The sequence below is a fragment of the Felis catus genome, chromosome F2, assembly GCF_018350175.1.
Source record: "Felis catus isolate Fca126 chromosome F2, F.catus_Fca126_mat1.0, whole genome shotgun sequence".
Taxonomy (NCBI): Eukaryota; Metazoa; Chordata; class Mammalia; order Carnivora; family Felidae; genus Felis; species Felis catus.
This window is the reverse complement of record NC_058385.1, coordinates 24,581,874-24,609,699: the sequence shown is the minus strand read 5'-3', so window position 1 is coordinate 24,609,699 and position 27,826 is coordinate 24,581,874. Positions and strand designations below refer to the sequence as shown.

At 35.7% G+C, this 27,826-nt stretch overlaps 1 protein-coding gene across 2 annotated transcripts in view; it reads right to left on the bottom strand.

Annotated features, from left to right (window-relative positions):
* Positions 1-3,538: 3,538 nt before the first annotated feature.
* The window catches only part of CRISPLD1 (cysteine rich secretory protein LCCL domain containing 1), a 48,511-nt gene continuing 24,223 nt past the window's right edge, over positions 3,539-27,826 (bottom strand). Inside the window, exons 3-15 of one of the 2 annotated variants that reach the window (XM_011291343.3) lie at positions 25,176-25,294; positions 24,708-24,840; positions 22,926-23,041; positions 21,925-22,025; positions 20,128-20,268; positions 19,844-19,904; positions 19,668-19,734; positions 19,330-19,460; positions 17,569-17,612; positions 17,403-17,475; positions 11,908-11,983; positions 7,157-7,287; positions 3,539-3,997 (exon numbers count right to left, since the gene is read on the bottom strand). In XM_011291343.3, the coding sequence (XP_011289645.1) occupies positions 3,946-3,997; positions 7,157-7,287; positions 11,908-11,983; positions 17,403-17,475; positions 17,569-17,612; positions 19,330-19,460; positions 19,668-19,734; positions 19,844-19,904; positions 20,128-20,268; positions 21,925-22,025; positions 22,926-23,041; positions 24,708-24,840; positions 25,176-25,294 (1,245 nt within the window). In that variant the 3' untranslated portion in view covers positions 3,539-3,945. Of the gene's footprint in view, positions 3,998-7,156; positions 7,288-11,907; positions 11,984-17,402; positions 17,476-17,568; positions 17,613-19,329; positions 19,461-19,667; positions 19,735-19,843; positions 19,905-20,127; positions 20,269-21,924; positions 22,026-22,925; positions 23,042-24,707; positions 24,841-25,175; positions 25,295-27,826 lie in introns of those variants that run through there. The other variant, XM_011291344.2, reaches the window with a different exon arrangement.

The following is a 27,826-nucleotide window of genomic DNA, read 5'->3' as shown; positions in this document are numbered from 1 at the left end:
ACCGCAGGAGCTCCTCAGTCTTGCCATCCAGAGCAGTGCAGCTAAGTGCGGATAAGAGGCACGTGGGAGACCTGACTCCCCAAGACGCCCTGTGCGTCCGCCACACACCTCTGGCTCACGCGACCTTCCACACTAGGCAGGGGGAACGCAGCAGGAGGAGCCCCCAGCCCCAGGCAGATGGTGGGCTGGGGCGGCCCCTGTTAACGCGGGCCTACAGTCCCAGGACACGTGGGGAAAGGCGAAGGGATAGCGAGCGAGCTGTTTATGCGAGGTTCCTGCTTAGCATCCAGGATTGCTGGGATTTCCCAGGATCTGGGGTGCGTACTGCTAGGACAAGCCGAAGGCGTGGACCTCTCCAGAAAACCCCCAGCTACCAGAGTCCCTCCTGCGCCACAGCACAATTGATAATGCTGCGAAAGTCCGATCTCGCGATACCTCAGAACCAAACCTCCCGGGATCCCAGAAGGCATGTGGGCTTGACCAGGGTCAGAGATGATGGGAGGCACCAGTGAATTACAATGGCTGGATATGTCCCAAATCAGCAGGATTAAACGGAGTATGATGTAATAACTTTTCCAGATTCTGAATCCACGGGAGAGTGGGCATCTCCTAGTGCCTTTAAAAACTTCAAATTGATATAACTTAGCCTTTGATTTTAAAAGATTAGTGAAAGAGGATCACATTATTTGGCTAAACTATTTCTTCAACTCCTGAAAACTATGGTGCCACAGTAGAAATATCACTTCAGATAAGTGTTTTAACTCAACTTAAACGATGTCATTCTTTGTGCAATAAATTAGTTTAAACCCTAAATCTGATATATTTGGTATATTTGCAGAAATGATAGCTCTGTTTAGCTTACTGTGTTCTTCGAGAGTTTACAGTTCTTTTTGAAAAATTTTAGAAATGCTAGAGAAGTCAATATTTCAAAATATAATATTGAATAGAAAAGCATACATTATAATGAGTCAATTAACAGGTTAGAAGAGAAAATCTTTTTGGAGAATTCTGCTTTGCTTGAAATACACAGATCAGTTTTATTAGATTCAGAACATTAAGGAAACACATGGTCTGGTAAACTTTAAAAGTTGAAATAATATCAATAGTATTTTATAAGCATTGACCTGTCTTAAATCGACATTTAGAATGTTTATCAATAATCTATTTTCATTAGCTCTAATATGTGATAATATGCAGCAATATTCATTTGTGTCAAGAACAAAACTAGGAATTTTTGGAATATCCATTTATCAATATTGACCAACCATTTATAGAATGTAAAAAATCACTGTGTCCCTGGGGTAAAAAGATAAGAATGTTAAAATTCTCAAGGAGATTATCCTTAAATATAATAAAAGGCAAAATTGAAAAATTAGTATGGTCAAATTAAAAGGGCATTATTTACTTCTTACCAGGAGAATTGCAGGAGAATTCCTACAGGATTTCACTTCAAGTGCTGATGGATAGGTAGTGCAGCATGATAGATATATAGTTTCCCAAGGTAAATAACAGAATGATTATAATAACAAGACTAACATATACTGACCACATAGCACATGTTTGACATTGACTACATTATACAAAATACTTCACTTAATTCTTAGAGTAATCCCTATTGGGCATTATTTGTCCCAGTTTTTAGGTGAGGTAAAGTGTAGAAAGTTAAATAACTTACTCAAGGCCACACCTTGTATAGAAAAGCATAGGTAAGCAATATGGAGCAAGACTACAGACGTTCTTTTTTTTTTTTTTTTTTTTTTTCAATGTTTATTTATTTTTGAGAGAGACAGAGACAGAGCATGAGTGAGGGAGGGGCAGAGAGAGAGGGAGACACAGAATCTGAAGCAGGCTCCAGGCTCGGAGCTGTCACCACAGAGCCTGATGTGGGGCTCGCACCCATGAACTGAGATCATGACCTGAGCGGAAGTCAGACACTTAACTGACTGAGCCACCCAGGTGTCCCAAGTTATGGAGGTTCTTAAATGTTTTTTATAAAATGATTTGGTTTTCTTAGATAATGAACTTACGGAAGAGAGTAATTCCAGTGAAAAATTTGAGGACGGATTGAAAAGGAATGGAGAGAAACAACATGAGGCTCCAGTTGGAGACACTGAAATAGTATAGGAAATTGATGATGAATATCTAGACTAGGGACAAATACGAGAAACCTTGTACTGACAAGAATAGATGGGACTTCCCTATTTGAGGGGGAGTGTGCAATGGGGAGCAAAAGATGAATCTGGGCAAAGTTTACATTTCAATCATGCTATTTAAGAAGATGTAATGTGTCTTTGGAAAAAAAAATGTGCCCACAAATCTGCTTTAAATTTTGATATTTTTAATCTACAAATGCTTAAGTTTTGACTACTTACATTTTGAACTACTGAATTTCTGGCCAGTGCTTGATAAGTGATCATGACATTATTTTCTTTACCATTTGTTCTCCAGTAGCAGTCAATGTGAGCCTCTCTATTCTTGTTTTTCTATTATCTAGCTGTCTTGCTTTCCCAGATTCTACATGAGATTTATCTCCCTTTTCTCTGCTCCTGAACACATAGTCACTTATTTTCTGAAAATGTATGAAGTATTTACTGTCTGGTCAATTTTTAGTAATTATTTTCTATCCTTCAGATTCTTTCCTCGTTTTATTCAAATTTTCCCTTGATACAATGCTTATAAATATACGATTATCTGGTCTTCTTTTTCATATACAAATACTTAAATAATCAAGTTGACTTCACAGACTTCTGGTATTAAGGATGTTATTTATATTAATGTCAGTAACCCAAGTTTAAAAGACTTGCAATAATTTTGTTAATTTAAAATGATTTCTAAATCAAAATAAGGAAGAAATGAAACTAAAAATATTTTGAAACATGATTAATTTTAATATGTTTACAAGGAAAGAGTAAATTCACCAGCAGAAAAAAAAATTACCAAAATTAACATTTTACAGATTTTTAGTCTCAAAGCACAATACATTTTTCATAGAAACAAATATATCACCATCATAGGTACCATAATATGGAAACATTTATACACAAGGCCATTTACCATTAATAAAATCAGTGGCAATGGTGATGCAATACATTAGTTTATCTTTGTTAAAATTTGTGCTATTATACTTCCTGGCCTGCAGGAGTATTTGCCAGGATACAAAAGAAAAATGTGTGACCTCAGTTTGAACAACACATAGAAAGTTCTGGCTGCCTGTGCTTAACCCTATATTTACTATATTATCACTAGGAATGTTTTCATACCACTACTCTACTATGGAATAAATAGTTCATTCCACTTACTAGTAAAGCCATTCCCAAGGAATCAAACATTTTAATAGATTCATTTGGATATTAAGGAATTACTTTATACAAAATAAGAAGTGCAATATCAGGACATAATATTCTATATGCCTAAACTTAACAGAAGAGAAAAACTATACAGGTATTAAGTGGAAAACAATTTCAGATTATTTGGAGTAGGTAATGGCATAGTACTGAACTGGGAAAAATGTGATAATATGGTTCCTTTCATTTTTTGAGAGTTGATTATATTTAAATGCACCAGATGATTTTCTGAGGGCCATTCACATTCAATGTTTAGATTCATTTTATTAGTGGCATATTCAAAGCACCATATAAAAGAACATGTGAAATGTAGAACAATCATGACTATGTAATTAACTATAGAAATAACTGCTAAGAAAATATAGCAATATTTAACACAGGATTTCTAAAACCATTACATATTCATTACCTTTCCTGAAGCTAATAATGTCCCATGTTTTATTTTTACAGGTTTTGTCTATCAAGATTTATATGCATTTGGCACTTTTTTGGGGGCTGAAAATAGTTGATATCTTCTGTACAGTAATGTTACAATTTTATACAAACTTCAGAAATATGGCATTTGGAATAGTCTTTACGATCCTCTTCCAAGTGTTCCATTTCACACGACAGCAAATACTCTGAATGCCTTTCCTCCTGGAGGATTCTGTAAACTGCAAAAAATACAAAAAGTATATTGATGTCATCTCTACATATAATCCTCCAAATAAATCATGCTTACTTATGACAGTCAAGAAAGCAGCTCTATGAATCCAGATGGCCAACTTTCTTAGGCTACTATAATTTATAGCTATTGGAAAGCCTGAGTGAGAATGACATAATTCTTTAAATCTCGGTTGTATGCTGAGCTGAAAGTTTACTAAAATTTAAGGTGCACAGTAATAATAGTATTTTATATAGAACTTAGTAGATTCCAGATCATGTTTTCCCATATTACCACCTTTGATTCTAATAAAACAAGAGTTAGGCAGCTGTTTTTCCATTTTACTGGAGGAGTACTGAGATCCAGGTTTACAAATGACCAATATGGTTAAAAGTTAACTGCAAGTTGAGAAGACAGTGATAATTAAGCAATACTCTAGAATACTAACTTAGTATTTTTTAAGCCTGATGAAATTTAAATAATGTTGCCACCATACTTATTAATATTTTTAACATCTATAGTTTCAAGAAAAGTTTTAGTGAGAGAATTTAGTGGTCAAATCTGAAAGGTCCTAAGAATTTCTTCACTGAAATGGAATCACGCAGACAAGCACTCAATCTCATTTTAAACACAACGTATTTTAAAACACAAATTAAAAGTGATACAGAGTCATACATTTAATTCTTTCTTAAATTATTTATATTTTATTTGGCAATATCAGTTAAATGTTTCATTTAAATGCTTAAAAGGTAAAACATCGATAATACCATTAATTGTTGTTTAGTCTAATTAAATGTAAACTTTTGAAGTCTTTACATTTTTGAATGAAGTTTTTCTTAATAATAAAAAGGGGCTTTTAGAGATAAACACAATAAATGCTAAGAGGGAGACCAAGTGCAATTCCTTTTACATATATATTTACATACAAGAAAAGAAAGAGGAGAGTTTTTAGAGTGAAGAAGTATGAGGGTATCACAAGAGTGCACATAAACATGTACTCACACAGACACACTAGGTTTTTCATACAAGCAGATAGCCAATCAAAAGCCATACTTATCTACAGGACACTGACAGAGTACTCTAGAAATTAGATGTGTTTGGTGTACTTATTCTTTGTACACAGTGATACACTGGAAAAATGCATATTTCTTTTTTTTTTTTTTAATTTTTTTTCAACGTTTATTTATTTTTTGGGGGACAGAGAGAGACAGAGCATGAACGGGGGAGGGGCAGAGAGAGAGGGAGACACAGAATCAGAAACAGGCTCCAGGCTCCGAGCCATCAGCCCAGAGCCTGACGCGGGGCTCGAACTCATGGACCGCGAGATAGTGACCTGGCTGAAGTCGGATGCTTAACCGACTGCGCCACCCAGGCGCCCCAAAATGCATATTTCTTAGTCTACGGACCTACTGCTGAACCCAAGCTCTGAGACTGACTAGTTAGAAGAGCTTGGGCACATCATTTAACCTTTATGAGCCTAAGTTAACCCATTTACTAAATCAGGGTTTACAGAATTGACTTTACCGGGCCATTGGTGGAGCTGAGCTACTAAAAGTGCTCAGCAGTGTCTGGGAAATTCATAGTAGGTGCTCAAAAATAATTATTATTCTCAGTTTTCTCAGGATATCATCTTATACTTTTAGAATAAATATAAGAAATATGACAGGTAAATGAAACACCACTTAGTTTTAGCTTATTAAATTGCCTATCACACTCTACAACTCAAAAATGTAGTTTATACATATCTATTTTATATATATCATACAATATATATTATATATATAATGTGTATATATTAAGTGCTGTGTATGTGTGTGTTTCCATTTTACTGAAGACATTCCTAGGATCTTTCAGATTTGACCATTAAATTTCCTCACTAAAATTTTTCTTGAAACCAGGGCACCTGGGTGGCTCAGTCGGTTGAGCATCTGACTCTTGACTTCAGCTCAGGTCACTATCTCACAGTTTGTGAATTCAAGCCCCATATCAGGCTCTCTGCTGTCAGTGCAGAGCCTGCTTGGGATTCTCTCTCTCCCTTCCCCCACTCGCTTGTGCTCTCTCTCTAAATAAACTTAAATTTTTTTCTTGAAACCATAGATGTTAAAAATATTTATCAGTATGATAGCAACATGATTTAAATTTTGTCAGACTTAGGAAATAATAAGTTAGTGCTCTAAACTTCCTATGAACCACATGAGTCAGGTTATAGAGAAATCACCTTCTTAACAATGGCTTCTTGATATGGTCTGCTGAAAATAGATGGTAAATGCAAAGCTGTCTTTTTATAAAGATGGCACTCAGAAGGTTATGTGGAAGTCAATCTAGATACCCTGCATGGCACATCCTTTGGTGTCCTTTAGAGAAACTTTACCGTAGATGTGGAACCTCCACTAGCAATTCTGAAGAATCCAGTAAATGTCTAAAAGTTAGAAATTTTTCTGTATCCATACAATATACATAAGAGCTAATATTATTTGTACAGGTACAAATGATTTGAAAAATCACTATAGGTTCTGTGCTCTTAACTTACTTGATAATAAGTTACTTGATACTTAACTTACTTGATAAAGTAAGTCATACGAATTTTCCCAAACCACAAAAATATATAATACTAATGGACCAAATAGTATGAGATGACCAGAAAGCATGGATCTATGTCATAATAGATATCCAACTTCCAATCAAAAAGAGAATTTGGTTCTGGAGAAAATCAGACTCACTCTTTTATCAAATACTTTGTCATATAACTGGATTAGAAAAATATTCAGTGCCCTGCTCACCTAGAAAGAATTACATATAAAAACTAATCTAGAAAATCCAAAGGAGGATGAAAGAAATTTCCTTATTAACAATTAACAAAAGAGTGGTTCTGACTCATAATCCGATTTTCATGTTGATTTTTATAAGCCTGGAGGAGACAGGCACCTCTGGTACTTCAGATTCTCCCATCCCTGGAAGACCAACTATTTCAGTGTGCAAAGGAAACACACTGGCACAGCCACATAACTCCAAACCCATACTAAAGTGAGTTGGTTATAAAGCAAGCATAAAGGTGTATGTATGTATATGTAGAGAAAGAGAAAGAGAGACAGACACGGGAGGAGAGAGGGAGAGAGACTCTGAGTATATAAAATACAAAATATATATGTAAACAGATTTTTAAATTTACCTTTCTGAGAAGATTCCATTCTGAAAAGACGCAGTGTAAGTCTTTCTTTTGTCCACAGGCATGACGTCAACATAACCACCATGATTTCGAACCACCCCAGCATGTACTGCTGCTCTGCAGATACTGGACAGCTGAGGCAACAAGGAAAAACCCACCATTATTAGGAAATTCCTGCTGAACTTGTCCAGTCTACTCTTCTGTTGGACCAAAGTCACTGGCACCTGTCTCTATACAGATAGTCAGCAGTTACAGGTTGAGTTCTGTGCATAAAGGAATGTTGCAAAAGTCACAGAGTTAAAGCCAATTCTGAGAAAGTCTGAAAGCAGATCTCAAAGGTGGCCACAATGGTAAACTCCCATCACCGTTTAATCTAACAAACACTTGCCTTTCCAAACATCAGGCTTTTTCTATAGTGGAAGTAAGTAATCAGATACAAATTTGCTCTTTTTATCTCTTTTTTAAATGTTTGTTTTTGAGAGAGAGACAGAGAGAGAGAGAGAGAGAGAGAGAGGGCGCGCATGAGCAGGGAGGGGTAGAGAAAGAGGGAGACACAGAATCCAAAGCAGGCTCCAGGCTCTGAGCTGTCAGCACAGAGCCCAACATGGGCTCAAACTCATGAACTGTGAGACCATGACCTGAGCCAAAGTTGGAAGCTTGACCAACGGACCTACCCAGGCATCCCTGCTCCTTTTATCGCTTAAATTCTAGCTCTTGCTAGTCACTCTGACCAAATGTTAACAGGTTACATTATCTGTACTTGGTTTATGTTCATTTTTGTCTTATTAACAGATAATAGTTCTGTATACCTTTACGGTTCCTTTTCCAAAATACAGGTGTGTATTAAATGGGGAGTTTTCTTCTATTAAATAATATAGCCTACACAGAGAAAATCTAACCATGAAGCAAAATATAAAGAGCAATCACAGCTTCCAACCTATATCTGCAATGTCTATCACCTTGGTTTGAATGGTCTGACATGAGGCACTATGTTTACATTGTACCAGTTATACCTTCTTAATTGAACTGGAGTTCTACAGAAGAGAAAATTATCGTTTCAGGTCCATGTTTTTAAAACCATTACCTACGGACTTCTAAAAGTTGACTTTTTTGGGGCGCCTGGGTGGCGCAGTCGGTTAAGCGTCCGACTTCAGCCAGGTCACGATCTCGCGGTCCGTGAGTTCGAGCCCTGCGTCGGGCTCTGGGCTGATGGCTCAGAGCCTGGAGCCTGTTTCTGATTCTGTGTCTCCCTCTCTCTCTGCCCCTCCCCCGTTCATGCTCTGTCTCTCTCTGTCCCAAAAATAAATAAAAAACGTTGAAAAAAAATTAAAAAAAAAAAGTTGACTTTTTTTTTTTATTTTGCCCCATTCAAGACTTCTCCAGATTTTAACATTTGTTTTAATCCTAATGTTCTACCAAAATTTGTCAATAGCTGAATACAGCCTGAGGAAATCCCACAAAATGAAACACTTGAACTGTTTCTGTATGAAACAATCCCCCCTCATATCCCAGGGGTCTTTTCTGATCGTACTAGTGTGTTCTATTTTTCTCTCTATGCACATGTGAGTGACTTAATGTGCTTTTTTAAGTTCACATAAGCATGTGCATCTTACATGACCTTGCTTTATTACTGTGCTCTGAACTTTGTGGCATCAGTCAGAACTTATTAGATCAGAGAGCCTGAATGCCAAGCTGTTTAATCCTTTTCATGCTTTTGCTATATCAAAAAATACCATATATCTAAAACCTCGTATCGTTACTCCAAAGAGGCATTTTATTCACAGTTTAAAGTTCCTCACTGATTTAATATTTGTATCCAATATGGTTCATAACAGATGAAATTAAAAATAATTCTGTACGCATTTCAGTATTTATCTTGCTCTGTTAAAAGAGTATTATCAGCATTTTCCCCAAGGCATAAAAGTGCTTACATATAACATTCACTAAATCCAAGCACTTAATATGTTTTGAAACTATTGTTTTGCCCATAACTACGCAGTCAGCAGGCATTCCTATTTGAGTTCAAAGGTCAGAAGAGATTTTCTTTTTATACCCGTACTTTGTAAGAATTAACATATCACGAAAAAAAGAATTTATCTGTGAAAACAGTGGAACACTTTTAATGAATGCAGAAATTAACTTTACTTGTAACAAATGAGAAAAATTCAAAGCAATAAAATGTACAAGTAGTAATGGAAAGAAACAGAGAGAGAGAAAGGTGGAGGGGTTGAGGCAGAGAGAAGATATTTTTCCATGTCTTGTATTTAAAGAAATAATATATTTTGTGTGTGGGGGGGGAGGGGGAGTTTGGTAGTTAATGTTTGAATCTCTGAATCTGCACTGACCACATAATAGTAGTCCTTGCATTTCCAATTAACTCTTAAAATGATTTATACAATCACTTCCTATACATAATTGCCTATGCAGTCCAATAAGGTAGGAAGATAAAATGATCTCAAGACACAAAGTCTAACAAAACCTAAACTAGAAAAAATAGATGGCCTATAGGTATAAGAGGGTATAGGATATTATGAAAGATTTTCACCGGGCATGATTAAAATTTAAAGTTTGGTGCTTAAAGGGACAATCTAAAAAGAATAACTTCTGAAATCTTTGAAGATTCTAGATAGGCTTATTCATGTACATTTATGGATTTATTTCTTCAACAAATATTTATGTGCAAGGTATTTGCTAAATTTCTGATGTCACTGTGTGCTCTAAGTTTTGTTAAGGCAGGATAATAATTCTGTCTTGTTCACAGGTTGGCATACATCAAACTGTTAATAAAAAATGATGCTCCAATTGCCTGGCTGTTGCCCTCATGGAACTTCAAAATAATAAAAGAGATAGAGAAACAGTCATAACACTAACAGAATCAGGTAAGTGCTAAAAGTAAAAAAAAAAATAAAGTTCTAGCGGTTGAAAGAAGGGCTATGTAATACATGTAGTAGGAGATCCAGCAAAACACTCCACAGAGAAAGTGGCAATAAATTAGGACATGAAGAATGACCATGATTTTAACAGACAGGAAGATAAGTAAAGCATGAGGACTAATAAATTATTATACCAGCATGGCCTTTTAAGCTGCAAATAAGTACAGGGCAAAGCTGAAGCCTGGGAGGGACTCAGATGTGGAGAACAATTGCAAAGGTAAAGCTGAATGAAAACAAACTCTGGACTTCAATGAACTCACCAACAGAAATAAGGTGGTAAATACTATTTCAGGTCTCTTTTTACAAACCTATTTCCATGGTATTCTATTGAATATGTGCTTCAAGAGTATATTTCCTGAATTTGTTTTTGCAACTCTCTGGCTTAGAAATTTGTAACGGTTTCTAAATATCTGCCACATAAAATCTAAACTCATCAACATGCATTCAGACTCTCCATTTACATGTTTCAAGAGCTGGATACCCCACCCCTCACACAAAATTGGCTGCAACCCCTTTTAGATTCAATGCTCACCTGTTCAAAGATAAGCAAACCTATGTGTTATGCATACATCTCGCTTGCTGTCATCTCCCCGTTTTTGTAAATGTTGTTCATCCCACCTAGAACGTGTCCCAATCCAATTCCCCAACCCACACTTGAAACCTGGCTCAAAAAGCACTTGTCCATACCAAAGGCCTCCCAGCCAAGAGTCCTTGTCCAACCCAGTAATGTTGTCCATTATAACATCCCCTCAAGTGCTTTCTTTTCATATGTATTTTAACATATTATCTGTTCTTGATTTTATGGTGCTCTTTAAATCTTGCCATTTGCAACAATATGGACGGAGCTAGAGTGTATTATGCTAAGCGAAGTAAGTCAATCAGAGAAAGACAAATACCATATGATTTCACTCATATATGGAATTTAAGAAACGAAACACATGAATATATGGGAAGGGGTAAAAAAGAGGAGAGAGGGAAACAAACCACCAGAGACTCAATGACAGAAAACAAATTGTGCGTTGATGGAGGGAGGTGGGTGGGGGATGGGCAAGATGGGTGATGGATACTAAGGAGGGCACTTTTTGTGATGAGCACTGGGTGTTGTATGTAAGTGATGAATCACTGAATTCTACTGAAACTAATATTACACTGTATGTTAACTAAAATTTAAATTTAAAAAACTGGTAAAAAAAAAAAGTAAAATTTTTTAAAACAAAAGAAAAACATGTTCCCTTGGCAGTGTAAGATATTGTTCATACATTTGACAATCTCTTAATTATCAAGTTTACACTACAAATACTGAAGAACCAAAAGGAAGATTTAAAAAAACAAAATGAGGGGCACTTGGATGGCTCAGTCGGCTAAGTGTCTGACTCTTGATCTTGGCTCAGGTCATGATGTGTTCCCGAGATAGAGCCCCATGTGCTAACACTGTGGAGTCTACTTGGGTCTCTCTCTCCCTCTCTCTGTCCCTCCTCTGCTCTATCTTTCAGAATAAATAAACTTCAAAAAATAAAAAATAATAAAAATACAAAATGAATTTTCCTTCAGAAGGATGCCTCTGGTCTATTTCAAAAGTGTCTGATAACATATATGGGCAGGACATAAAAAAATTTTGGTAAAAATAAATTATTATGCACTCATATTTGCATAAGAATAGTTGTTTTTCAGTGTTATTATTGATTAGCTTCTCTGAGAATATGTATACCAATACAGAATCTGTTTCCTTTTTCTATATATAAATGTATATACATACATTTAAATATTGTGTAAACACATATATACATGAATACTGAGAGCTGCATAAATTAAGATACTTACATCAGAATAAACTCGAGTTCCAATTACACGAGCATAATGTGGATTTGCCTGCATACAGTTACGAGGACAGTAGACTCTGAAAAATATATATATATATATATACAAATATTAAGTAGCGCGTTTCTTTAGCCATTCCTACTCATAAGACCACAGACATGCATACACAAATGTTAACAGCATTCTCACCCTATTCATTTTTTTTTTTCTAAAATAGGTCAATTGTAGAAGCCAGGCAGTAGATGCAATTGCTTCTGCTTAATTTACCCACTTCCAGCTTTTGGCACAAATGTGTTTCTTTTATTTTCTAACTTAACCAGGAAGCTTTCTAATTTAGGGGTTAAGCAGAAAGACACATCAGGTTGTATCTCTCAGTATCTGGGAACAGTACCCAATATTTCTGTAGAATTTAATAAACAGCTAACTTGAAAAACTGACTCATTGTCTGACTCACACATCTAGCTTCTTTCTTCTCTGTTCACATCTTTGGTACATCCTTCAATTCCATGGTTTTAATTGTGATTATAAGTTACTGATTTCCAAATATGTATCCCCAGTTGAGACCTCCTAGTTCCAAATTTGTGTCCTATTGCTTATTCAATATCTCTACTAAAATCTAATAACAGTTTCAAACTAAGGGTGTTTACAACCAAATTCCTAATCTTTTCCTCCAGTCCCCATATCTGTTCCTTATGGAGGCTTCATACAATAAATGGCAACTCCATTATTTCAGATCCTCAGGCCAAAAACTTTATTCTAGCTTCAATCCCTCTCTTTATCTCACACCTTACATTCAGTCCGCCAGCAATTTCTATTGGTCATCCATGAAATAAAATCAGAGCATCCCTAAACACCTCAGTTACTATAGCTCCAGACTTTATCATCTGGTATCTAGCTTACTGCTATAGGCTTTCCTATGATCTCCCTGCTTCCAACCCTGCCCCTTCCAGTGTTGGTTTTTTTTCCCACTTGAATTAAAGCACACAAGACCAATCATATCATTCTTCTGCTCCAAATACTCTAGTGGCTTTCCATCTCATTCAGAATAAATGAAAAAAATCCCTACAATGGCCAAAAACTCCTGAATATCCTGTCCCCCCATTATCTTTCTGACTCCATATCCTCCTCCTCTTCCACTTCTGCCCCCAGATCCAGTCATATTGGCCTGTCACTTCTCAAACATACAAAAACAGGCTCTTCCTCAGGGCCTTTGCACTTATCTTTCTCTGAGCATGGAATATTCTTTCTCCAGATATCCTATTGCCTTACTGATATCTGATTGGCTTAGCTCATTTAAATAACATTTCCAAGGGACACGTGGGTGGCTCAGTCGATGAAATGTCCGACTTTGGCTGCTCAGGTCATGATCTCAAGGCTCATGAGTTCGAGCTCTGTGTCACACTTACTGCTGTCAGCTTGGAGCCTGGAGCCTGCTTCAGATTCTGTGTCTCCCTCTCTCTCTGCCCCTCCCCCACTCATGCTCTATCTCTCTCTCACTTAAAAATAAATAAACATTAAAAAAAATTTTAAATAAAAAATCAATAACATTTCCAAAAGCTTTTTATTTCCACATAGGATCCAATTATCACTGTTCAATCAATCACATGATTAAAAACTCCACTCTGAGAGTTTAAGAAACTATCTAGTGGCACTTTTTTATTTTTTTAAATCAATGGGCTCTTTGATTCACACACACACACACACACACACACACACACAAAAGGTTTGATTCACACACACACACATAAAAGGACATTAAAAACTACATCTGGAAAAAAGGGAATTCATTTTAGTAAATAAATCAGAGTCTCAACAAAATGATTACATGAAAATCACTGTCTGATGAAGGAATCAATGATTTTACCAAAAGTATTCTAAACTCTTTTTTTAATGTTTATTGATTTTTGAGAGAGTGAGACAGATTGTGAGCAGTGGAGGGGCAGAGACAGAGAGACACAGAATCCAAAGCAGGCTCCAGGCTCTGAGTTGTCAGCAAAGAGTCTGACAGGGGGCTCAAACCCACAAACCGTGAATTCATGACCTGACCTGAAGTCAGAGGCTCAACCCACTGAGTCAGTCAGGGGCCCCTTCCCCAAAGTATTCTAAAAATACTTCAATTGCAACTACCTTTACCAACTGAAGCAACTCCTTCCTAAGATAGCTTTTAAGAAATAGCTGCATTTCGTATTTCTAAAATCTGTATAATACTGTTTATTTTAGAGGATATATGCTTCTTATAGCATCTAAACCAGAAGCATTTAAATATAAATAAATGAGTTTTATAACTTTAAAGAGTTGATTTTTATAAAAGATGCTGTTCGGGGTTTCTATAGGAGGAAAGTTGTCCCCATTGAATGTGAAATTTTCTATGTGTGTTTGAGAACAGTTGGGCATTCACTGCCCATCCTATGGTAGTAATAGGTGCTCAGCCCTTAGGATCATACTGTGCTGGCTCTACCTTGACCATATTTGGCACTTGGTTTGTGGAAGGCCAAGGTGAGTAGCTCCAAACTGAGATAGTTTCTACTTAGGCAAGTTCAGATCAAAGATAGACTGAAGGAGGTTGTTACTTGATTGTGTTCTAATCTCTGGTTATAACACCTTGTTATGTGTTACTAAGAATGTAGACAGTGACCTGGTAAACATTCTTTTATATACAATTTACTTATAAGCATTGAATAAAAATGTATCAACATTTTAGTGATACCTGCTTTTACATTTTGGACATTCAATAGGCTTCAAAGCTCTAATTATTTGTAGATACATGTCAAGCATGATATGATTTCTGCCCTCCCCCTCCATGTGTCATCCCCAGGCCAGAAAAAAAGATTTCTAATAACACACACAAACACATGATACTTATAAGGTTATGGTACTGAATCATAGAGATTGCTTATTTGGGTCTATTCTATCAACTATGGAACCTCTCAAGGACACAACTATACAGGTAAATATTGTTTCTTCATGCTCATCTTGAGTTAATTTCCTTTCGTTTATTTGCCCTGGGCATTTTCTCCCCAAAAGATTTATGTCTCAACTTATTTAAGTTATATGAAATTCTGAAACAGATGTACCAACCACATGGTTCCCTAAAAGTTATAAACTGTCATATAAATAATGTGTTATAACATAATTTATGAAACTATTAAAATTTTTATATGAGAAAAGACAACCTTTGTTTCAGTAGTCTCTAAAAGGAAACAGAAGGGTGAATTTCCAGACTACGTAAGGTCAAAATTATGTATAAATCATTACTTCTACCAATTTGTTACGTTGGTAGCAGTAAAAGATAAAATTTAACTAGAAGAATTTTTCTTTTGGGGCAATATTTCCCTTTCTGGAATAACCAAAGAAACAGGAAAAATGCATTAACAGTCTACTTGAGTGATTTTCTGTTTATTTTGGAGCAATATCACTATAAATTTATGCCACAGACATTAAAATTGCCATTTACTTAGCATCTACTAGAGGAAGGCTTTATGCTGGAATACTCTATCAGGATTATCCTTACTATTTGGTCCTCATAGCCTAGTCACATGGCTGAGAGGGCCTAGCATTATACTGTACATAGCTGGTATTTCATAAATATTAATGGATAATTCTAAATTATTTATGAGAGATGGAGACAGAATGAGTGGAGAAGGGGCAGAGAGTGAGGGAGACACAGTATCTGAAGGAGGCTCCAGGCTCTGAGCTGTCAACACAGAGCTTGACACGGCACTTGAACTCACAAACCATGAGATCATGACCTCAGCCTAAGTTGGACGCTTAACCGACTGAGCCACATAGGTGCCCCAAGAAGTACCCACTTCTTACATCATCACAGTCTTTTATTGCCTTGTGAAAAACCAGTATTATTCTTTAAGTAAAACATTACCTTAGTTTTAAAAGGCTAAGTGAAGGGGTGCCTAGGTGGTTCAGTCGGTTATGAGTCCGACTTCAGCTCAGGTCATGATCTCGCAGCTCGTCAGTTCAAGCCCCACATCAGACACTGTGCTGACAGCTCAGAGACCGGAGTCTGCTTCAGATTCTGTGTCTCCTTCTCTTTCTGCCCCTCCCCCACTCATGCTTTCAAAAATAAATAAACATTAAAAAATTTTTTAAAAATAAAAGGCTAAGCGATGAAGCTTTTCCAAAATAAACTGTTCCATAAAAAGTGAGCTCCTTCAGTTTTTTAGTAACTACAGTTTATCAATTATAATTCTATCTCAAATCTCATTGTTGGTTCTTGGAATTAATATGTGATTTCCTTGTATTAATGGAAGAAATGTGGATAGAAATAAGAGTGGATATGAAAAGACCTTCTTCATTTTTCCTATGTATGGTTATGACTTATAGCCATAATACTTCTAACAATTTTCACCTTAGTGTGGTCAAGATAAATGAAGCACTCTTTTTTTTTTTAATGTTTATTTTTGAGAGAGAACGAGAGAGGCAGAGTGCAAGCGGGGGAGGGGCAGAGAGAGACAGAAACACAGAATTCAAAGCAGGCTCCAGGCTTGAGCACAGAGCCCGATGTGGGGCTCGAACTCACAAACCGTGAGATCATGACCCGAGCTGAAGTCAGACGCTTAACCGACTGAGCCACCCAGGCGCCCCAGAAGCACTCTTTCATTAGTGTGTAGTAGATAAACTCCATTATAATTTTTAAAAAGACAGTATACAAAACAAAAATAAAAGAAAGGCAGAAGATGGGCTTTTTGACATACCAATCTCAATTAGATTTATCTAATTTAGGAAGTGGATGGAAATACTTAAAAATATGTGTGTCATTATAGTTTCAGTGGTAATGACTTGTTGCAGACTGAATGTTTGTGTCCCCCAAGATTCATATGTTGAAGCCCAACTCCCATTGTGATGGTATTTGGAGATGGGCCTTTATGGAGTTAATTAAGGTTAAATGAGATCATCAGGGTTGGGCCTTGATCCCAAGAAAGGAGAGTCTCTCCTCTCTCTCTCTCTTTCTGTCTCTCTCAACCTACCTCCCCTGCCTTGTGAGGACACAAAGAGAAGGTACCATCTGGCAACAAGGAGAGAGGCTTCAGAAGAAACCAAAACTGCCAACACCTTGATCTCGTCTCCAGCTTCCAGAATTACATGAAAATAAATTTCTATTTTTTACACCTCCCCCCCCCTCCCCCCCCCCCCCCCGAGTCTATGGTATCTTGTTACAGCAGCCTGGGCAGACTAAGATATGTGAACATACAGAATACACAGACAACCCTGGTATTATGGAACAGACAAAAGCACTCTGGCGTTTGGAGAAAGCACACTAGGAGTGTCTGGAGAGCAGGGAGTTCGTGATGAACCATGCTCCCTTTTGCTTCACAGTTCAAGACCACAATTATAAATGGATAATTCTATCCATTCACAAGACCATACACCCCTCAAATCCTGGAGACAGCAGAAGTCCAGGCAAAAACAGTTATCACAGAGTAAAAGCCCAATCCACGTATGTTCACTGGTCAAGAATAATGAGACAATTTAGAAAACATTACCTTGGGCAATGTGAAGCAGGCTTATGAAAGGGACAGAGCTGTTCCACAGTTGTTTCACAAGTGACAGCCTGAACTGAAGAATTAAAACACAAGACAATAAGCAACTCTTTGGCAATAATAACATGCAACAGGGTGGTAAGAAAATAAGGTTTAAACAAGTGCTAACCTGTCACTTTAGAGACTGTGAAGGAATTAGCAGACTGATATTTGCTGAAAATAAGAACATAAAAATGTCAATCATTTTTTAGATGCATCATCAACATAATTTCTGGTATTTTTTTGGTCTGTGAATACTTTGTTTCTTCTTAAACATTCTTACTTAAATATCTAAATAAGCTGTAGTATAAGAATACATCATCTATTTTATGTTAAGTCCATATTAACTTCAAGTAAGAACCAAATCAATACTAACCAAATTAATCATTCCTGATTATTAGAGGAGGATCTCTTCTCATGACTAATCTCAAAAACATATAGATAATAGCATAAAGCCACATAGATTTATATCTACATATTTGTTTCCTATTAAAATTAAAACTAACTATACTAATTCCCTGTCACCATAGAACAGAACTATTTAAACTCTCACAATGGTAAATACAAAGTAGCATTATAAAAAGACTTTTAGATCATAAGTACCTAAAAGGAATGTGTGTTATTCATTTTTTTTGTTCCCCCAGTACCTAGTAAAATGTCAACGATGAATGAATTCTTCCTTATTGTATGCATCATTAAAAAGCAGGATAGAAGAATAGGTATTCCATTATATATCAAAATTTTTAATTGGCTTAATTATACCCAGAGTTTCAGAAAAATATCTACTACAAAAGATAAAGCTTATTTGTGATAGTATTTTAATAGGACACACCCTTCATGTTTCAAGTTTCTGTAATAAACAAAAATTAAGTTCAAACAAAAAAAAGTAAATAGGATCAATTTTCTTGAATCCAACACCCAATGTTTCGCTTACTGAAGCTCATAACTTTTGTTATTCATTGAAGGTAATTAATACATTTTACTGAATTAATAAGCCCATCAATAAATGCTTCTATACAGCTTTTGCTTAAGAGAGATTGCTAGACACTGAAAACCATCCATAAAACCTTTGAACAAAATTATTTACATAGAATAACATTCCATCAATTTTTCAAGAGTTTTTAATAAATTCTTTCTTATCATTATGAATCCTCCACTGTGGAGTCACGCAATTGTATAGTTAACAAAGGAAAGAAACTATGTCATACATCCTAAGAAAAGGAATTCCATATGAGGTTCAAAGTTTATTTTTTACACAGAAGAAACACACTACAAAGTTATTTCAAAAGGCCACATTTTTCTAACTTGTATAGTTTATATCAAAATATGCAGTGCTCTAAAATAATATGTTTCATATATTTAATATGAGAAACATTTCAAAAGTTAATGCTTTTATGTTGAGTTCAATTACATTTAGATGGACAAAAGTTACATAGTATACATTTACATTTTAGAGAACTTTTCAAAATGCTCTTTTACCTACTAATACAGTTTATCTTATTAGCAAAGTTACTGTTGCATGAAATAATCCATTTTCCATAAACAGGGCAGGAAAGTACACAAAACAATTAGCCTTCTCTGAGCTATTTTATTTTATAGCTGAAAAATCTATTGCTTTACATTAGGGATAACTGTAAATCTATACATCCTCAATGAAACTCCAGAAAATGTGGAGCTTTATTTAGCATGTTCTTTATAAGCAGAAAATGTTCAACGTTGAATTTAGATACTTTGGCTCCTTTTTGTCTTTGAAATTACACAGCTGAAGTGAGCTGAAATGACAATTACCAAACTTCTCTATAAATTCTTCTATGCTTTGTTCTAAAAGAATTTGTCAACTCATTATTAAGATTTAAAATCATCTCATCCAAAAGGTCATTTGGGTACTTACCCAATTGTCTGAACACCATTTCTATTGGATTTGATGAAATAATGTTTTCTTCCTTGTCTAGTGATATCCACCCAACCACCATCATTGTCTATTATGCCATAATGAATTGCGGCTCTACAAATGCTGGATTGCTTAGAGAAAAAGGAAGGGAGAAAAGAATATTAAAATACTAAGATTGCTACATAGGACATGACTAGCTATTACTTAAATGACTAAATTAAACAAACATATCTGAGCAAAATATCTATACTTCATATAAATCCTTAAGTTTGCATTAAAAAAATCAAACTTTATATAGAAAGATCCTGTTCCAAAATCATTATATTTATTATACTTACCATTTCATAATGTACACTGCCAATAACTTTGGCTTTACTATCCAAACAGCCAGCAGGGCATTCATATCTAGATGAAAGAAATCAGGACCAAAATTTAGTTTCTCTGAATGTTAGTGTGAAATAAAAATATTACTTGTATTTTGTCAGGTAATTTTGAAAATAAGGATAAACATTACCTATTGCAGGTTGTTCCCTTGCACTGATCTCTTAATCTTACTTCACAAGAAACAATTTGGGCTGAAAAGTAAAAAAAAAAAAAAAAAAAAAAAAAAAAAAAAAAATATATATATATATATATATATATATATATATATATATACCAAAATAATTTAGATAATGTATAAGTCACTACAATTCATCAAGCTTTTGCCACTCTAAAAATGTCCAAATTAACAAAATATAGTTGCATCTGTCATCAACATAAACTTTAACATTTTTGTAAATAATGCAGAGCTCTTACACATTTGCTGTGTGCTTATGACTTCATTTCTGTTACTATCATCTGCTCTTGTCTGAACGTGGGTGTCCCGGACTTGTGACTGCTGCCGTTCAATTTCATTTGTTTCTTCTTCTTGAGGAGGGTAATACCTGTTTGATCCTTCTGTTAGAGAGAATGGATGTAAGAAATATGATTCCACCTTAAATGTGCACAAATCATCATATAATGGTATACGTTTATATGCCTGTGTAACATTTAAAACTAGAAAAATCTGTAGTTTCTTGGCACAGATTTTGGCTTGAGGTGGTGATCTTATGTACTGTGCTGGAGTAAATAAAATACATGGATAAGCCTTTGAGCTCTTGATTCATTTATGCTTAATAAATGAAAAAAATCGGCTAATATTAAATGGAGTCATTTCTAAACTTTGATTTATACTTAAGAGTGGTATCAGTGATTGCCTTTCATAATGCCACCATGAAGTCTACGCAGTGATCTGATGAAGTCAGGGCTTTCGTATGACATGAAATCATATTTTTAGGAGAATCACATTTAAAATTTCCAAAAGCGTCACATTTAAAATTCTCCCAATAGGAAATTTAGCTTAAAGAAGGACTGACATCCCCTTTTAATTTACTACAATATCAGTTTCCACGGAAAGGTTTTTCTCTTTTAGAAGGAAATTCAAAATGCAGAAATTTATGAGTTTAATTTTTTTCCAGGTTATTTATATCAAGGGCTTAACAGTGGCACAATTTGGAAAGGTGTGTTATTTTCATGTATGTCCAAGGACTCTGAACCTAGAAAAGGGAAGTATGACTTCAGAGGAAAGTCAGTTTTAAGTAAAATAGTGGCCACTGGTGAAGAGGCAAGTAAGTCGGAGGTTTAGGGATGGCCAAAAATGGAAAACAGACTCACACACAATGAAAAATGCTTCCAGGAATGCAAAATGGCTCATATAACAGTGAAATACTATACTGTTACTCCTTGTCTGCTCATTATACTAATGAGCACTCAGTCATCAAGGGGAAAAAAAGGCACATCTCTTTATGAATACTGAAAAAGAGCTGCATTTATTCATGTTTTCTAAAACACTTAGTCTACATTAATCTTCATTTGGTCATCAGGAAGAAAAAAGTACAAGGGAGTAGAAATGTTCACTCGGATGCCCAACAAGAGTGGAAGTTTTACAAAGCTTTATCATCTAAGTTTGCTCTTCATGTGCTGTAAACAGGACACTGCATTTATATGCACATTTTAGGACATTAAATGCATTTCAGAGCACTACTTTTACAATAGTTTTACAATACTATTTTATCTTTTTTATTTGTCATGTTGGCCATGAGAGATTATATACTCTGTAGCAAGAAGCAGAGAGTTAGTGTAATTCATTGACCATCATTCAGTAACATTTATGGATAGGTATATGGGCAAAAACTTTTAAAGTGTCAAAAATAAATTGCATTAGATTGCTAAATCCTTCAAAAATGAAGACACTTGTGAAAACAACTCTAGTCAATAATATATCAAGATTGCTTTTAAAAATGCAAATATACTTGTCACTCTAGGATAATCTCAAAGTAGAATTAGAAGTGGTTATGTGGAATAATGATGAAACTTTCTTTTAAATACAAATTTGCTGTAATAGACATTCATATATTTTAAAAATATTTTTAATGGCTTCAGATATTTTAAATAGAGTTCTGGAAACTTTGTAAGTAATAATTAAATATGCTTTTTGCCTTTCAAGTACAAATTAATGCAGATGTTGGGTTAAAATATAAATCAAACTGAATACTGTGACACAATAGCACATACCTTTGTAGCATAGATTTTCTCTGCAGCCTCCTCCAAAACTAGGTGGGCAGGCAGAACAGGGCCGTCCATGTTTATAGGGGGCGTGACCCCACCAGTTTCCCCTTAAAGAGAAGATCCACTCTAGTAAGAGGTAGTCTAATAACATAATTTATGAGACACTATAAAATATTACTATCTTCTAAATAACGACTTTGGTATGCATATTTAAATCTTTTATATTTTTCATTGGAGTCCCTTTGGTTACTAGGTTTCTATGTAAACTGCTGCCTTATTATTTTGAAAATATTCTAAGTAATTGTTATGTACATTGTTAAAAATTACAAAATTAAACTTTTACAGAACACCGAACTCTATTATGGGATATTCATCTATATTCCATTCGTTTTTTTTTTTAATTTTTTTTTTCAACGTTTATTTATTTTTGGGACAGAGAGAGACAGAGCATGAACGGGGGAGGGGCAGAGAGAGAGGGAGACACAGAATCGGAAACAGGCTCCAGGCTCTGAGCCATCAGGCCAGAGCCCGACGCGGGGCTCGAACTCACGGACCGCGAGATCGTGACCTGGCTGAAGTCGGATGCTTAACCGACTGCGCCACCCAGGCGCCCCTCCATTCGTTTTAATAAACAGACTTGAGACTTAGATTTGACCCTAAGTACAGTTGTAATATTTTCAACATAATCATTCAATGGTCTTTACACAGGTGAAAATACATTTCTCAGTTAATCTATAGATGCTTTTCTCTAATAAATCCAAATTATTAAAAATACCTGTGGAATATAATAATATGTAAAACTGAAGTCATAAAAATATAATCCCTGTGTTGACAAAGATCATATTTTCAATTTTCATATTCCTTTTAAGGGCTGAGGTTATGCATCAGGCAACCATAATTATTGCCATATTAAGTAAACTGAGTTAAAGCAATATACTCAACTATATATATATATGATAATACATATATACAAATTTACATATAAAAGTAATGTTTTGTCTACTTACTTTGGGGAATAGTTGCACACCAAGTAGACAGCTTTAGGCCATATTTGCCCCCAAATGTTCATGTTATGACACAAATTAATGGCACAGCCTATTCTGTTACTTGTTGCCCACACCACCTACATTAGAGAAAAGAAAATATATACACAATGGAATACTACTCAGCGATGAAAAAGAATGAAATCTTGCCATTTGCAACAATGTGGATGGAACTAGAGGATACTATGGTAAGCAAAGTAAGTGAGTCAGAGAAAGATATATGAGTTCACTCATCTGTGGAATTTGAGAAACTCAACACATGACCATAGGGGAAGGGGAAGGGGAAGGGGAAGGGGAAGGGGAAGGAAAACTAAGATAAAAACAGAAAGGGAGGCAAACCATAAGAGACTCAAATACAGAGAACAAACTGAGGGTTGCTTGGAGGGGCATTGGTGGCAGGGATGGGTTAAATGGGTGATGGGCATTAAACAGAGCACTTTTTGTGATGAGCACCAGATGTTATATGTAAGAGATGAATCACTGGGTTCTACTCCTGAAGCCAAGACTACACTGTATGTTAACTTGAATTTAAATTAAAAAAAAACAAAACAACAACAAAAAAAAACCCAAAAAGCTTGGAAAAAGTAGGCTGAGATGAAGACAACAATATATATCAGAGAGAAATGTATAAAACTGAACTTGACAAATGAATCTTTATCATTTAAGATGAAATAAGGCAATGTCAAAAGGATATTTTTCCTGAGGCTTTGGGCAGGGTTTAATTCAATCTGAAGAAGAGTGCTATGAGTAAATAACTCTAACTATAAAAAGTAAGCATCTTCAAAATACATTTACTAAATAGTTCAAAAGTTACATCCTCACAAACCTAAATGCTATGTTAATGTTTCCATGAAAAAGCTTACCTAACAAAGGAACAGTATTTCACATCTTAAACTGTATTGGAACAAAAATTTATGGGTTCAATTTCTAATGTAATGTGTATTTTTCACGGCACCACTGGTTATTATGGAATTCATCACTGATCTTAATCTTGTCACATGCAAAGGTAGACAGAACAATTTGCTTTATATTCACTAACAGTCAGCCATAAAAATGCTAGTAACTCAGGTCTGTGGTTTATCTAGTTGAATCCACCTTTCGTTGTTCAATTTAGAGGTTTAGAACTTATCCAATACGAAATGTGAACAATGAATAAAAAAAACAGGTAAATGCTGCACACAGGTCAATATTGAATGTCATGGTAAATAACCTATAGTTTTATTCTTTGGAAAATAAAAAATACTGAAGATGGTAAATTCCTCCTCGTTTGCATTTCCTGAGGCCAGACTAAACATGTTTTACATGTAAAATCATTGAAATAACATCTTTCTTTAGAATGTTTGTTTATTTTTGTGGGGGGGTGAGGGGCAGAGAGAGACGAGGGACACAGCATCAGAAGCAAGCTCTGCGTTGCCAGCAGCAAGACCTATGTGGGACTCGAACTCACAAACCACAAGATCATGAGCTGAGTCGAAATTGGTCGCTCAACAGACTGAAACACCCAGGTGTCCCAAGATAATGTCTTTTTTTTTAAACTGACTTTTGGACTTTTTCTAATAATTACTTTTATCTTTTATAGAAATTGATAAACCTATTCTACAGACATCAATATCTTTTTTTCAATAACCATACCAAATTCACTAAGAAAGACATCCACGTTCAGTATGTAAATTCAGTTGTGTAAATTCTGCTGCAGTTACACAAACTCAACTTAGAAAAATGAGGCGTAATATACCCAAAACATACCTGTGTATAATGAGTACACACAGGTCCAGAACATCTGAATGGACAATACGGGTTGCATTCGTGTTCATACGGGTAGCTAAAGTCTCTCACTTCATCATACCATGCTTGTACATGAAATGTTGGGGGTCTATATCTATTTGAGAGAAAATAGCCACAAAGAGTGAGTAAAATTGGAGAAAAAGTAAAATCAAATATTGCAAAATGTATTGATAAAGTCTGGTAGAGAGAGATTCTTGTGTAAGTTATTAATCTTAAGTACTATGCCCATTACGTTACCACTACGTCAATGGTTTAAAACAAAAACTAAGTCTAACATATTGCTGGTTATTCTGCTATTACTTTTATTTTGTTGGTGTGATTATTTGCTTTCTTTTTAGGCTTTAAGCCTCAGAAAATTTCTCATTAATGAATTAATAAGTATTTCAATCACTTACGTTTTCATAGACAAAAAGGTTACACTTTACATACCTTCCCCAGTGGGCTCCCAAATTCTGCCCAATTGATGGAAGTAGGCTTGCAGGTCCATGTTCCCACAAACAACTTTCCGCCCAGGATTCTGCAGATCTTTCCAGCTCAACATCCCATGTCTATAGTTCAAAACAGAAACAAAATACAGAAACACACATATGATGTATAGGTAGAATTCAGGTTTTTCTTCAGGCTATAATGTGGTTCTATTCAGTTCTGTTTTTCCCCTTTTTACTACTTTGCAAGGTCAACATCTCAATCTGAGTTCTCACCATCTTCCACCTAGATTTTTACACAAGCTTCCTAACTAGACTCCCTGCCTCCATCTCTTATCCCTACAATCTGCCCCACAAATTTTTAGAATTACCTAAGTGAGCACAAATATGCTTAACTGACTCTTCTGTCTAAACACATAGAACAAACTCCCATATACATAAAGTTCAAGATCCTTGGTCACACACTTCCTTATAAAACATGCTGTTCTTCGCTCTTGCTGGCATTGTTTTGTTTAAAACATTCTTCTCCCAATTATTTGTCAGATAGACTCTTATTCTTTCTTCATAATCCAGCTTTAGATAATACAGTCTAGATACCTTTTCAATTTTCTCAGATGTAAGCTATTCTCTCCTTAGGGCTCTTAGAACTTTGTAATACTTCTTTGTTTAGCAGCTATTACAATGCAGTGTTAGTATCTGTCTATGTGTCTGTCTCTTTAACAAGACTATGAGTTGCTCAGAGGCAATCATTTAACTCATGCCACTTATCTTTAGCCTATTTTTTTGTGTTTTGTGTCTGTCATATAGACAAGGTGATTAATAAACGCTTATTGAGTACACGAATGATTAATGAATCTGATTCCTATAAAAATATATATGCATTTTTATATACAACATTCAATGAGAGTGATTAAACTGTACTTTTAAAATAATTTACATGGGGCGCCTGGGTGGCTCAGTCGGTTAAGCGGCTGACTTCGGCTCAGGTCATGACCTCACAGTTTGTGAGTTCGAGCCCCGCGTCAGGCTCTGCGCTGACAGCCTGGAGCCTGCTTCAGATTCTGTGTCTCCCTCTCTCTCTATCCCTCCCCCGCTCACACTCTGTTTCTCTCTCTCTCTCTCTCTCTCAAAAATAAACATTAAAAAATAAATAAAGTAAAATAATTTACAAAGAAGTATTTAAAATTACAAAACTACTACTGAAACTATTTTCTATGTCCTAGGTTTAATATTCAATTAGCTAATTTGAAAAACCGGCAGTGTTTGGTAAATGTGAGGGTAGAAACAGAGCTGGGTTCAACCTTGGTAAAATAACAGAACTCTGGGCATGTTAAGAAGACTGAAAAATAGTTCTGGAACTGGAACATGAGGACACAACCTAAGGTGATAGCAATGAGACTGGAGAAGAGCAGACAGACTGAAATCATGTTGCAGAATTTAAATTCCTAGAGGTTGACAGATGACTAAAGGTAGGTGGTGAGGGAGGAAAAAAAGATGAAGACAATGACGGTTAACAAATACAGAGAAAGAAAATAGAGAAGGAATAGATCATTGTCATGGAAATATGTCTAATGTATTTCAATGCAAATTTCTAGGGTGATACCTGTGATTCATGCAGTATGTATGCCAAGTAGAGTAGAAATACATGAATGAGGTTCTGGGAAAAGAAATTTGTGATGAAGACATGAATTTTGAATTATCACCCAAAGATGACTTTCTTCAGGAAGATGATACAGAATGAGAAGAGGAATGAAAAGAAAATTCTGGGGCTATCAAAATTGAAAGGGAGGAAAAAAAAAACGAATTAGTAACATAAACCAGGGAAAATGGGATCGAAAGGTTAAGGGAACACTGAAAGAAGGTTAAGTTCTACAAACAATGGGACAAGGATTGGAGGATTAGAGAGTGGGCAACAAAATCAAATGCCACGGAAAATTCCAGAAAGACAAGAGATGCTAAGTACTAATTCACGATCAAAAGCAATCGCAGAACAATGCTGGGGAGAAAATCAGAACACACAGGCACATATGCGACTGGAAGGAGAAAGTGGGGAAACCAAGTGTGGGTTACTCTGTTAATACTTTAGAAAGAAGAGAGATAGGCAGAAGTTAAAGAAAAGTAACATGCCAGGTTCTCAGGGAGGATTTGTTTGATTGTCTTGATTTTTAAAGGATAGAAGAAACATAGTCATGACTGTAGGTCAAAGGAACGCACACCAGCACACCAAGGGAAAAAGACACACACACACACACACACACACACACACACACACACACACACACAAGCCTTGAGGCCACTGTGATGATTTTAAAATACTCTTCCCCACAAGTCCCACAAAGGTGGTATTGAATTTCCTCCTCTTCCCTTCAGTTTGAGCTGGATAGTGAGTGGCTCTCTTCTAACACACAGAACAAGACTGAGACTTCTCAGACTGGGTTAAGAAATGCAGCCTCTATCCGGTTCTCTTTTAAGACACACATCTTGACAGACTTGAGGCAACAATTAGAGTCTGGCTACCCTGAAGACCTAGCTGGCAAGATAATGTGGAGAGATCACACACAGACTGAGGGATGCAGGAGGAGTTTCCATTGAGTTTTCCTCGCCCAGGCATGAGTCAGTTTGCAAGTTTAAGTCACTGCAAACAAACACGTAAGA